At 47.9% G+C, this 13,662-nt stretch overlaps 1 protein-coding gene across 7 annotated transcripts in view; it reads right to left on the minus strand.

Annotated features, from left to right (window-relative positions):
- Nucleotides 1-13,662, minus strand: part of CAMK1D (calcium/calmodulin dependent protein kinase ID) — a 500,660-nt gene that overhangs the window by 10,004 nt on the left and 476,994 nt on the right. For all 7 annotated transcript variants that reach the window (XM_073879923.1, XM_025853468.2, XM_025853467.2 and 4 more), the window contains 2 exons: nt 8,299-8,411; nt 6,662-6,740 (listed from right to left, as the gene is read on the minus strand). In XM_073879923.1, the coding sequence (XP_073736024.1) occupies nt 6,662-6,740; nt 8,299-8,411 (192 nt within the window). The remainder of the gene's footprint in view (nt 1-6,661; nt 6,741-8,298; nt 8,412-13,662) is intronic.

Genomic DNA, 13,662 nt, shown 5'->3' on the forward strand with positions numbered 1-13,662 from the left:
GCCCCGCCCCTCCCAGCACAGACTCCCAACTTTTTCCCAGCAAGGCTGGAAAGACTTAACCAAGAGGACGCTCCGAAACGGACTCAAGAGAACCAGGCTTCCATTTCCAACGACTGCCAGTTGCCCACTTTCCCCAGGAACACACCAGTGAAAGAGAATATTGGGCAAATCCATGCGAAACAAGAAGAACAAGGTTAGGGGACTGCAGACATCTTTATCAAGCTTTTCCTTCTAGATAATTCATGTGAGTGTTTCCTCCTGCACCTTTTTAAAAAAATTTTTTATTGTTATGTTAATCACCATACATCATTAGTTTTTGATGTAGTGTTCCATGGTTCATTGTCTGTGCATAACACCCAGTGCTCCACGCAGAACGTGCCCTCTTTAATACCCATCACCAGGCTAACCCATCCCCCCAACCCCCTCCCCTCTAGAAACCTCAGTTTGTTTTTCAGAGTCCATCGTCTCTCATGGTTCCTCTCCCCCTCCGACTTACTCCCCTTCATTCTTCCCCTCCTGCTATCTTCTTCCTCCTGCACCTTTTTTAAAAGCTACATCCTCGGGGCGCCTGGGTGGCTCAGTCGTTGGGTGTCTGCTTTCGGCTCAGGTCATGATCTCGGGGTCCTGGGATTGAGCCCCGAGGCAGGCTCCCTGCTCAATGAGGAGCCTGCTTCTCCCTCTCCCTCTGCTCCTCCCCACCCCACTGGTGTTCTCTCTCTCTCTCTCTCTCTCTCAAATAAATAAATAAAATCTTAAAAAGAAATAAAAGCTACGTCCTCAGAGAAGAAGGCCAATTCCAACTCAATGGTGGCCAGCACCTTCGTGGAAATGAGCATGCAGAAGTGGTAGGAGTACAGGGTGCCTCAGGCTGAGTACCACTGCAGGGCAGAGCCGTGCTCCAAACCAAACAGACCAGCGAGGGGGTCAGAGAGACTCCCTTCTCTGTGGGTTAGCATGGGCTGAGATGTAAGGAAAATGCAAACTTCCAATTATTTCAGGAATGTTCCGTGCTTACTTCCCCCCTCCCAGGGCGTGTTGCAGCTGAGTAAGACCCAGCAGGGCAGACGTGGCCCAGAGGCTCCCATGAGGCCCTCTCCTTGGGGAGGTTGGCCCATGACAGCACACAGTCTTCCTCCAATGGGCCCCATCACGGAAATGCCTGCTGCTGACCATGAGCCAAGGAGTTTACAGTGACAACGTACGCCACTCTCCATGCTCAGCGCTACCTGCTTCAGCATTATTCGTCGACAACACTGGAGGCGTGGAATGTTAGGATTGGAAGGGACTCTGATTGTAGCTCGATGGTCCTAGGAATTAAACAATGCCTCCGACCCAGGGGAATTTCCTTATAAATCTGTATACACAGACACATATAAAGCTATGGACACCCACATTCCATTCATGTCTCTTCTACTTTCCAGGTTTTTAAAAATAATTTCTTTTTAAGTAATCTCTACACCCAACAAGGGGCTTGAACTCACAACCCGAGATCAAGAGTTGCATGTTCTACAGACTAAGCCAGCCAGGAGCCCCACTTTGCTTCCCGGTTTTAACGCCCTGCTAACAACGCAGATGGCATTCACACAAATCAACCTTTGCGAGGTCTGTCTGGCTCTCCATACACAAATCATCAAACTCATCTCTCCCTGCCTTCTGGGGTTTTGTTTTGTACCTAGTCTACTCTACCTCCACAGCTCTGATTTTGCATTTTTCTAGTTACCTGCTCAAGACAGGCTTGGTGATGCCTGTGTGTACCCCAGACAGGGGTTTCTCAGACTCCTGGGCTGCTTCCTGATCCTATAGTCAACCACAGCTTGGCAGACTGGAGCCCAGAAGAGGGGAGGGGTCTCAGTGAGCACTGAGGAGAGGGCTGTAGGTGCCACCCTGGCCTGGCCGACACACGATGTCCCCCCAGGTGGGTCTACTGTCAAGCGTTGCCTGGGGCATGGATGCCCAGAAATCATCATTTTGGTTTCTGTGTCGACATAACTAGAGACAGAGGTCCAGACAACCTGAACCAGACAAACCCCATCAAGGTGCTTCTCTGTAAGGAGGAATGGGCTCCCACCCGGCCAGCAGGCTGGTGCTTCCTTACCATGAACCACCATGAAAAGGCAAAGCCTCGGGCGCCTGGGTGGCTCAGTTGGTTAAGCGACTGCCTTCGGCTCAGGTCATGATCCTGGAGTCCAGGGATCAAGTCCCGCATCGGGCTCCCTGCTCAGCGGGGAGTCTGCTTCTCCCTCTGACCCTCTTCCCTCTCGTGCTCTCTATCTCTCATTCTCTCTCTCTCAAATAAATAAATAAAATCTTTAAAACAAAAAAAAAAAAAAAAAGAAAAGGCAAAGCCTCACGTGGGAGAGGCACAGAAACATCTAGCAAGATGGGCTGACTGCCCTTGACACGCACAGCTTTGAAAGGAGCCCTGTCCTAGCCGAAGTGCCTGTTTTGGGCCGAGGGAAGGTGTCTGTGACTGTCAGGGGCCCTCCTGGCTCCAGGGAGCCTTGATTAAGTTGGAAGAGCAAGTGCAGAATAAGAGATCATGTTCTCTGGACAGAATTGATGTGCCAAGACCACAGCTTCCAGAACAGCGGTGTGGACAGAGCTGGGCTTCCCTGGAATCATGACTCCACTTTCTGCCAGCTCTCTGTTGAATCTGTGCTCTCTGCCCGGGGAATTTTACATAAAAGAAACAAAGATATCAGAAATGCAGGCAGCGGGGGGCATTTCCCTGATGTTTGAGTCAAATTGTGTTCATTTTTACCATTTCCTAATGGTTGACTTCCTGGGACTTGGGAAACGCATGGAAGAAATGATACAGCGTCCAAAGTAAAAGAGAAGCTTTGAAGTAAAGAGGCATCAATTTGCTCAGGAGCTCACATGCTACTGCATCTTGAGGAGACCCAGGCCAATGACCCTGAAGTCTCTGTCTCCAGCCCGACCTCTTTCCTGGGCTCCAGATTCAGCAAAGAACCCCCCCCCCACGCCCCCCTGCCCAGCTCAGCTTTGCACTTAGACGGCTGGCCCCTCCCTCCTGCTCCACACACAAGCTGCTACTCCTCCCAGTGGAGGCATCTCACCGGCCCAGTCCCTTCAACTGGAACCCTGGCAATAACCTCTGGGCCCCCTGCCCTGAGCGCCGCGGCTCCCCGCCTCTGGCGTGTCCCTTGTGCTCTCTGTCTGCTCCATCCCTGTGGCTCCGGACAGGCCCCCTCCCCTCTTCTCTGGGCCAGCCTCCACTCCACCTCCAGCCAGCACCTCCCTGCTGCCTCCCTTGGCTCAGCACCAGGGATTCATTCCTATCCTGCAGCTTGTTGAGCTTTCTGAGATGGAAATCTGATCACCTGCTTAAAACCTGTCAGGGCCCCCACCGCCCAAAGGGAAAAGTACAAATTGCTTTGTGTGATGATAAATTAATGGCAACTCATACAGATGGGAGATGTATTAGGTACCAGGTCCTCTTCTTCTTATTTGTATGTCATGTCTCATTCAATCCCTGGAAAAGCCCTAGAGGATAAGTACTGCCGTTATTCATGATCTCACTTCGACACGGCGGGGAGGGTGGCGGGGGGCCAGGGCTGTACAGCCCATGCTGTAACAGAGGGTGAAGTGGGGACTGGGACTCAGAGTTTGCACTACCCTGGTGGGGACCCTGGAGCTCGCACCAGAACCCCGATGGCCATGCCTTCTTTTCTGGTTCCCTCCTGCCTTGCTCCTTTGTCCATTGCCCCTCCAGCAATATGGAGTATGTGGTTCCAGGACAGAGATGCGGTTAGGCCCTAATGATGGGCCCGGCCGCTCACCCCACCTGCAACTCCTCTCTTCCCTCAACAGCCTGGTGAAGGCCTCATGGCATGAGGCTCGGCCCCTCTGGGAAGTCCTCTGCCAGGCCCCTCAGTGAAATGACCTCCCCCTTCTTTGGTTTTTCAAAAAACTGGTGAAGCAGGGACTAGGTTTCAGCTGGCCTCCTTCCTATCTTCCACAGAGCGAGGCTGGATGAGGGAACATGTCGGAGGAAAACTGCTTCCCTTCTTTAGACATCACTTTCCTCCTCCATCAGATAATCCCCAAAGTCTCATACTTTTAGTCCTCATACAAGATAAATACGTGCTGCGATGTAACAGGATGGCTATGGTCAACCCTGCTCTCGCATATATTTCAAAGTTGCTGAAGAGTAAATCCTAAAAGGTCTCATCCCAAGGAAACAATTGTTTCTGGTAGCTACATAACGGGGTGGATGTTAATTACACTTCCTGCGGGAATCATTTTGCAATATATGCAGATTTTTTTGCATATTTTTGCAAAATATGAAGTCATGATGCACTACACCATATATTTATATACAGTGTACGTCAACCACACCTCAACAAAACTGGAAGAAGACAAAGTCTCCTACAGCTTTGAAGGCCATTGTTGGTATTGTTGGTGAAGTAAGAAAAGCTTTACTAACTTTGTCACACACTTTGACCTACTGTCCAATTGTAACTTGTTACAAAATAAAATATCATTTATTTTAAACTTCTTAAAAATAGATACGACCAAATCTGCCTCCTTATTCAGAAGCACCTTTCCCTCGCCTTCTGCCATTCCTATCTCCCTTTTACTTCTCCTGACAGGGTGGTGTTGAAGAGCACTTATTTTGGAATCACTTCTGACCAGAAACAAGGGTGGCTTCACCATCAGGTAGTGGTCCCGCAGTCTTGGCTCAGGCTAAGTTACTTTATCTTTCTACATCGATTTTCTTATTTCTGACATGGAGACAAAACCTACCTTACAGGGTTATTATAAAGAAAAACATGAGATGATATTTTAACGCAATTAGAACAGTACCTGAAATAATTGATGCTCAATGAGTGACAACTGTGGTCATAGATTAAAATATAGAGCTTCCTCGACTCACGATGGAGTTACATCCCAATAAACCCACTGTAAGTGGAAACTATCATATGTTGAAAATGCATTTAATATACCAAACCTGCAAAACATAGCTTAGCCTCATCTACCCTAATCATGCTCAGAACACTCACGGTAGCATACAGTTGGGCAAAATCATCTAACACAAGGCTCCTTGTATGATCAAGTGTTGAGTAGCTCATGGAATTTCCTGAATACTGCACTGAAGGTGAAGAACAGAACGGCTGTATGGGGACAGAATGGGTGTCAGCGTATCGGAGACCCAGGCCAATGACCTGGGATCGTGTGGCTGACGGGAACCATGGCTGCCAGCGCCCGGCATCACGAGAGAAGATTGTCCCTGATGCAGCTAGCCCAAGAAAAGATCGCAATTCAAAACTGGAAGTACAGTTGCCACTGAATGGGTACCATTTTGGCACCATCGTAAAGTCAAAAAAATCATGAAGTTGGGGACTGTCTGTCCGATGAAACCAGCTCACGACGCTCCCCTGAGCAGGTGCCCTTTGGAGGACTAACCGGCATGTGATGCTCGGGAGGAAATGCTACAGACAGTGGTGAAACAAGCAAGGGGTAGTTTCCTAGAGCGCTTTTTAGGGGGAATTTCTCCTGAAGCCAAAGGCTGTTTGTTGCCATCATACTGCATATTCTACCATTCCTGCTCTTTGTTTCCAAATGGATGCTCCTGGTGGTTTAATGAGAACAGTCTAATGAAGAATTTACTATGTCCCAGACATTGAGCTAAGCCCTTTGCAGGCATGATCTCAATGATTTCTTACATCAACTCTGTAAACAAGATATCCTTGTTCTCATTTTAAAGATAAGAAAATTGGGGGCGCCTGGGTGGCTCAGTCGGTTAAGCGTCTGACTCTTGGTTTCAGCTCAGGTTATGATCTCAGGGTCGTGAGATGGAGCCCCACATCGGGCACCGTGCTGCTCAGTGTGGAGTCTGCTAAAGACTCTTTCTCTGCCCCTCCCGTCCACACTCTCTCTCTCTCTCTAAAATAAATAAATAAATCTTTTAAAGAAATTAAAAAAAAAATAAAGATAAGAAAATTGAGGCTCAGAGAAGTTAAGTACAAGCCCAGAGTAATAGCTAATTGATAGTGAAGCTGGGTTCAAACCTAGTAAGTGGCACAAAAACAAGATAGCATCATGGGCACTGCTGAAAGCCTAGTATAGAATTATCACAAGCCATCAATGAATGCCTCTGGGGTTGAAGACACATTAACTTGAAAGGCATTTCCTTTTTCTTTTTTTCTTTTTTTTTAAAGTAGGCTCCACACCCACCTAGAACCCAACACAGGGCTTGAACTCACGACCCTGAGATCAAGACCTGAGCCAAGATTAAGAGTCAGCTGCCTAACTGCCTGAGCCCCCCAGGTGCCCCAAAAAGCATTTTAAAAGCAAAAGAATATATAACATCAATTCACTTACTTATTGAACGGCAAGCTCAAGGAATAAAACTCCAGTCTTAATGCCTCCCTGGAGAACTACCTTCAATAAAAATGATCCTAAAATACTTCCTGTAGAATGAAAAGCCTACAGCTATCTTTTGCACAGTGTACTTGTCATCCGTGCATTCAGGAGGCTGTGTCCCGAGGGAACGGAAGAGTTCAAGTGTTGCCCTGAGGACAGGATGAAAGCCAGTGGTCGGAACGAGATGCAGTCACTCCACAGTTAGGAACGGCTGAGAAGGGGTTTAGCCTGGAAAGGCATCAGCGCGTCCTTCCTCGTGGGTGACTTTTCTTACCATGGGTGCCGAGCTGCTTGCTCACAAGTGTATCTTTTATTTGGATCTTTCTCCATCAGATTCCGGATGAAGTCTTTTGCTGTTCAGAAAGAAAGCACAAGGGGCAGAATCAGGGTGCAGCTGGAGATGTAACAACTTGCTGCCGCAGGGTCTTTGGGAATATGGCGTGAAGCATGAAAAACAGCCCCGCCCCGCCCCTGACCCTATGGTACGTTGAACACAAAAGGCAGGCGGGAACCGGCATTCGGGAGAAAGGGAAGCCAAGACTTGGCACTGTGAGAGGGGACAGTGAAGGAGGAGGCAGTCACGCCAGGCCCGGGACCCTGCCTGCCCAACTCACAGCCCTTCCCTGGTGCAGCTAGTGATATCTTTGGTTCAGAGATCAAACACCTTTGTCATCATGTGCCTCTCGCTGGGCTCACTGCTGCCTGAGGATGCTGCTTTGTTGATGTCCTCTCTGTGATTTAGACATCAGCGATTCAACAAAATCCCCTCAGCCTCTGCTAAGGCCACCAGGACCTGAGGCTCTGTGGAGACAAAGCCCTCGAGAAGCCCCCCACAGCCCACTCAGCTGCCTGCAATGAGCAGGACATCGAGATGCAATAAGATATGCCCCGGTGGGGAAGTGCAAAGCGCTAGGAGGCCCAGTCGGGGTAGAACCCGGAAGTGGGACCCTGAGAACACGAGGCACTGGGTTACAGAACCAGAGGATGACACCTGTATGCCAGGCCAGAGACCCGTGGCATGTCAGGGCCTGGCAGCTCTCTGCCCACAAGACTGGGTTTCCGGGGGCAAGGCTGTGCCCTCCTGAGCTCAGAAATAAAATATTCCCCATGCGGCTTTTCCCTGCAAGCCTTGGAGAACTGCATTCAGGTCCCAGGTTCTGGAAGGCTGAGGAACAAAGCAGGTGCCTCCAGTGAGGAGGAAGTAACACATATTAAAAGGCAATATTTGAACAGCTCACCAGGACGAGCAGGGCTCTGCCCCATTTATTATTTTATTTGATCCTTGTACCACCCTCTGTGGTAGGGAGGACTGTTGTTACCATACTGACCTTGAGGCTCAAGAGACTTGTCAGTCTACCTAAGCCTTGGTTTCGATCTTTATCCCTGAGGAGGAAACAGTAAATGTCTCTGGGACAGTGTGGCACAGTAGCTGAGATGTGGGCTCTGGAGTGAGGGTCTGGGTTCAAATCCCAGCTTGGCCACTTACTAGCTGTGTGGCTTCCATCAAGGCATATCACCTTCTGGGGCCTCAGTTTGCTTACCTGTCAAGTGGGGATACTAGTAACACCCATCTGATAGGTTGTCCTGAGGACTGAGTGAGTTAGCATGTGTGCAGACCTTACAGTGCTCGGCACACAGTAAGCACTCAATAAATGTTAGCTAATATTGTTTCAGTCCTGGAGTGCTCAGATCAGGGCATGGCTTAGAATGATGGAGGAGTTGGTCCCATCCTTCAGTGTGGCTCCGGTCAGATGTCCCAAGCCTGTCTTCTGCTTTGCAAGTCAAGTCCAAGTATTGTAGGCTCATGGAGCTTCCTTGGGAGCCTCAGGACCACTCTGAAACCCGTGGGGTCTGTCAGGGTCAAGTGGTCTGGGTGTAAGGGTCCCACCCCTGGGGAGCCAAGAGACCTACCAGAGTCAGAGATGTCATCCCAGTAGGGGGAGTCGAACTCATATTCTGCCTTGAGGATCTGTTCAAAGAGCTTGGAATCATTTTCATCATAAAAAGGAGGGTAGCCACAGAGCCTGGAAGACAAGACAGTGTAAGGATCTGTAACGGCTGTATATCCGCTGTGGTCACTGGACATTCTGCCTGGAGGGAAGAACCATCTTCACTCAAGTGGAGAAAACTGCACTGTGTGTGTTGCAAATACAACCTGAGCAAACCTCTTCTAGGGGCAGAGGTGCCAGAGAACTAAAGCTGTGATTTGATAAATCGCAAAAAGGTGATGATCTAAAGTAAACACATAGGTAAGTCCACCTTTCTTTCCATGTTATTAACCAGAGCCCCATATACTCCCAAATCAACCCCTACACCTTCTGTGTGTAAAAGCTATTGATCTTACTGTCTGTAATATTGTCCCCAACAGTCGATGGGTGGGTAACCAAACTTGCTACAAGTTGCCCTAAAATATACATTACCAACCGACCATGCCCAAATTGGGTATTTGGAAGGTTACAGTTTGGGCCATTAATATACAATAAAAATAAAAGCAGAAATCGACACAAATCATAATACTATCACCCCTTTTCCACTGAACCCCTTCAAGATCGATTTTTAGAAGACTGTATTGGAATGTTGGTGCAAGTAACATGTAGTTCTAGAGGTATGGACAGTCATCTGACCAACAAAACAGGAGGAGAAATTTTCATTAAACGCCCCCAGTACAATTCATTCCATGAGACTCTGTGTTCTCACTTCACTTCTGCTTTCTGCTGTGATGTGACCTGTTGCCTTCGTAGGCCACTGGCGCATGTTCTGGATCAAGACTTCCTCCTTTGAACGAGGAGGCCACACTAGGAAATTCCTAACATTCTTTCTGGCTTGAAGACGCTGTGCCTCTATGACCCCCTCTTGCAACCTGTTTGCATGGCTACGGAACCTAGGGAGGGATCTAGTACATGCTTGAGCCCACGTGAGGCAGGGCATCCGGGAAGGGGTGGTAGTTAGGCTGTAGCTCTAAGGGACGGGCAGAGCAGAGGCAAGGTTGGATTTTCTAGAAGGCTGGGCACAAAGCTGCATCATGTAGAACCTGGTTCTGGGCCCACGGCAGCCCAGAGGGTGGCCCCCACCGTGGCAGCTCTGAACTTCCCCAGATCGCCAAACTTGGCTCAAAACACAGCTCCAGCCTAGAGACCTGTGGAATGAGAACATATGAACGGGAATCCACAGGCCTGTAAGGGATGAGGCTGTCGGCAAATAAGAAACCGAAGAAAGGTTCACAATGCAGACTTGGTATACTCATTCTTCAGCTACTCCTGCTGTGACACAGAGTGTCACCTGTCATGCTGCCCAGGGGGAAGGCTGATGACATTTTTAAAGGCTGTGAGACACTGCGTGGGCCGATAAGATTCAAAATCATCTATCCCCATAAGGTTGATTTAGGGGCTAAGTGCCTGGAAAATTTCATTTTTGAAAGATTTGCTGCTTTTGGCAAAATGAATATGAGCCAGTGCTTCTGAAACCACTGAGGGCGTATTTTACTGCCCAGGAAACTGTGGAGCCGGGAGATGGATATGTAAATGTTTCCCATAATGAGGATTTGGGCTCAATGAAATGTGCATATTAGGAAAAGCAGACAGAGCAAAATGTTAGTTCGTCTTGGAAAATAACTAAATTTTAGATATGTGAGGTTTTTGTTTGTTAACAACTGAGTGTGTTGTACTTTACAGTTTGGCTTTCTTCTCAAGGGAAAAAAATCTTTAAGAAAAGTCCAAGAAAGATGTATTCTTCTTGTGCCAATTTTCTTAATGTATATCCCAATTTCTTCTGGTTTTTAAGCTGTCTTGGAGGAGAGAGGATACTGTTTATGTGGCTATATGGAGGACGGGAGAAAAGGCTGTGGATCTAGCCTGGAGATTAAGTTAACCTTAGGAAAGAGGATTTTAAAATAAGGATTGGAAAAGAAGCGAAGGACAAATAGAAGTTGCAGAATCCTCCCCAGATCTAGAAATTTCACAGAGCTCCCTGGCCAGGCTATTCCATTAGTAGGCTTGTGCAGAGGGTCCAAATAGGAAAAAAACAAAACAAAAAACAACAGCCAACTTTGAGCTATTTATCTCCATATGCAGAACGTGGAATTTTGTGGTCTGGACCTATTTGCAAGTGGAACCTCTATGTTCTTATTTTACGTATCAAACCATTTAAATAATGTACAAATTATCTCACCAGGTGTACTCAAAGACGATAAAGCCGTTCCCAACTGTTCTAGACCTAAAAGTCAGTAGTTCAGAATAACATAACTTGCCAACCCAATGACTGAGGGTCACGCCCAGTTGTAGGCAACACACGTCCCTGGGGCTCAAGGACTGCCTCCATCCCAGCCTCGGGATGGTCATCCAAGGAGAACCCTTATACCTTCAGTCTTTCCCACTCTGCCATTTTATCTACTTGTGGCCCACTCCTGTAGATGTACTGCTAGATTATAGTTTAGCCTTGACTGAGCACTTGTTTTGGGTCAAAAATGCCACTAAGAGCTTTGTGGTATTATCTCACTCAAACTTCACTCCCTGCAGGAGGTGAGTGTCCCCAACACCTTCTGTTCGTCCTTTAGAGCCACTTTCCACTCGCTCTGTGCCCTGGGAGGCTGACCTATAGGGATACCAGAATAAGGAGTGAACTCCGTGACATCTGGTAGAGGTTGGCTAACGGGGCCCCTGGTGGAGATGGTGAAGGAAGGGGGAGTTCAGGGCCAGCGTATGTGCTGACCTGGCCCCTCTCATCCAGCACGCACCCCTTGACTGAGGACCACTGCTCCTCTCAGGGAGCAGACCCTACCAGGCACTCCTCCTCAGATTCTGGTAACTGCTCCCAGCCTCCCTTCACCACCTTGGGTCTAGGGATGTTTACGGCTCAGCTGCTACGAAGCTCGGGGTCACAGTCCCTTGTACAATTCTCACTTTGAAGGCAAAGAAACTAATATGGAGCAAAGTCAGGACTCGAGGCCTACCCATCTGATTCCAGGTTTGTGTTCTTAACTATTTTGCTGATTCACTCAAGGGAAGGAGGCTTATCAAACATAATTGAACCTTATGTTTCAGCCTTGACTTTGAATACTCTCTGCAGGTCATTTAGTTTGCCCACCTGCCCCTTCATCTGTAAGCAGAACCTGGTGATTGGACTCTACCTTTCCAACCCCATTTCCCACACTCGGGGTCTTGAATGCTAAGATGCTCAGAGTTCGCTCCCCACTGGGCACTTTTTATTTCTGGACCAAGGTAAATGTATGTACTTGACCTGGGCTGTCCTTCCCCTGTCACTTGCCTCTGGCACACCCTTGAAGACCAGCTGGGGTTGTTACTAGCAAGACCCAGCTCCTTTCTGCCAGGTGGGGTAGGTGCTCTCCTCTGTTCCCCTAGGGCAGTGGGTAGCACTCCCTGCTGACACTTACTACACTGCAAGTTGCCCTGAGCTGTCCTCGAGCTCCCTAAGGCAGGACCACATCTCAGGTCTTACTCTCATCTTTGAATTCTCAGTGGCCAGCCCCGAGGTCCGCCCATAGCAGATGCTGAGTAAATGCTTGGATGAACAAACATGCTCTTGAAGAGGCTTCATCGTTGGCTATTGAGCCCCCTGGCTGGGCTCTGAGACAGAGATAAGGATCTACAGTTTAGAAGAGTCCATCACTGCCCCAGCTCAGGGAGCCCTCAGAGATCTCGCCCACACTCCTGTACAATAACCCTATCAGGAGGCAATATGCTCTGTTATCACTGACAGACATTCCAGAAGAACTCAATGTGTAAGGCCTGGTGTTGGGAGCAACCCGGCCTATCTTTGTAGAAAGAATGCAATGTGGTTTGGATGACCTAAAATGTCCCTGTTGGGCATGGACACTTCTCATAAAGGAGAAGAGTTTCCATGAAGGAGAAGACTTTTCACATAAATGAATATGAAAATCGGCAATGGCCAACCACGGCTGATTCGGCAGTGCACAATTTTTCTTGGAAACTGAAATGCTGTAATAGCTTAAGAGCTCCTGCTGAGGGACCCCGCGAGTTTAGAGTTTACCGGGGTAATTATGCTACATATGTTCTTCTTGCTTGTTTGCCCTTGGCCCTGTGTCTCTGTCCCTCTGAAAACGGATGCCTGCTAACAGGATTCCCAAGTAACAATCAATCGTTACCTCTTTGCCCTTTTATGTAACTTTATTTCCATAATTCAGCTCAACTCATTGGGGCAAAACAGTATGGAGGTGCCTCAAAAAATTAAAAATGGGACAACCATATTATCCAGTAATAGCTCTTCTGGATATAGTCCCAAGGGAAATGAAATCAGTACCTTGAAGAGAGATATGCATTCCCGTGTTCACTGCAACGTTATTCACAATAGTCAAGACATGGAAACAACCCAAGTGTTCACTGACAAATAATGGATAAAGAAATTATGGCAAATGGGGCCCCTGGGTGGCTCAGTCAGTTAAGGTCAGTTAATCAAGTTAACTCTTGATTTCGGCTCAGGTCATGATCTCAGGGTCCTGGGATCGAGCCCTGCGTTGGGCTCCACACTCAGTGGGGAGTCTGCCTGGGGATTCTCTCTGTCCCTCTCCCTCTGCCCTTCCCCCACTCTCTCTCAAATAAATAAATGAATCTTAAAAAAAAGAAATTATGGTATGTACAGAAAATGGAATATTAGTCAGCCATAAAAGGAAGGTGATCCTGCCATTTGCAACAACATGGATGAAACCAGGGGGTATGATGCTAAGTGAAATAAGCCAGGCACAGAAAGAAAAAAAAGTCAAATACACAGAAGCATAGAACAGTGGTTACCAGGGGTGGGGAGGTGGGGAGGGAAACGGGGAGAGAGTGGTCAAAGATTAAAGTCACATATATGTAGGGCAAATAAGTCTAGAGATCTAAGGTACGGTGTGAGAACTATAGTTAATAATACCGTACTGAATACTGCACATTGGTTAAGACAGTAGACTTCAGGTGCTTTCATCACCATATAGTAACAATGTCAGAATATATGTTAATTAGTTTGACTGTAGTAATCATTTCACTACGTATATTAAATCATCATGTTATAACCTTAAATATATACAGTTTTTATTGAAAAAAGTCATGGTAGAGAAAGTACTAGCCATGTTGAACATTAGGCAGTGACTTTTTAAAAAAGTGTTATTATGGGGGGCCACCTGGGTGGCTTAGTTGGTTAAGCATCTGACTTTGGCTCAAGTCATGATCTCGGTTTTCTGGGATTGAGCCCACTTCTGGCTCTGCACTCAGCAGGGAGTCTGCTTGTCCCTCTCCCTCTGCCCTTCCCCCCAGCTCATGCTCG

Source organism: Callorhinus ursinus, unplaced genomic scaffold (genome assembly GCF_003265705.2).
Source record: "Callorhinus ursinus isolate GAN/ISIS: 27379988/994484 unplaced genomic scaffold, GSC_fseal_2.0 scaffold36, whole genome shotgun sequence".
Classification (NCBI taxonomy): Eukaryota; Metazoa; Chordata; class Mammalia; order Carnivora; family Otariidae; genus Callorhinus; species Callorhinus ursinus.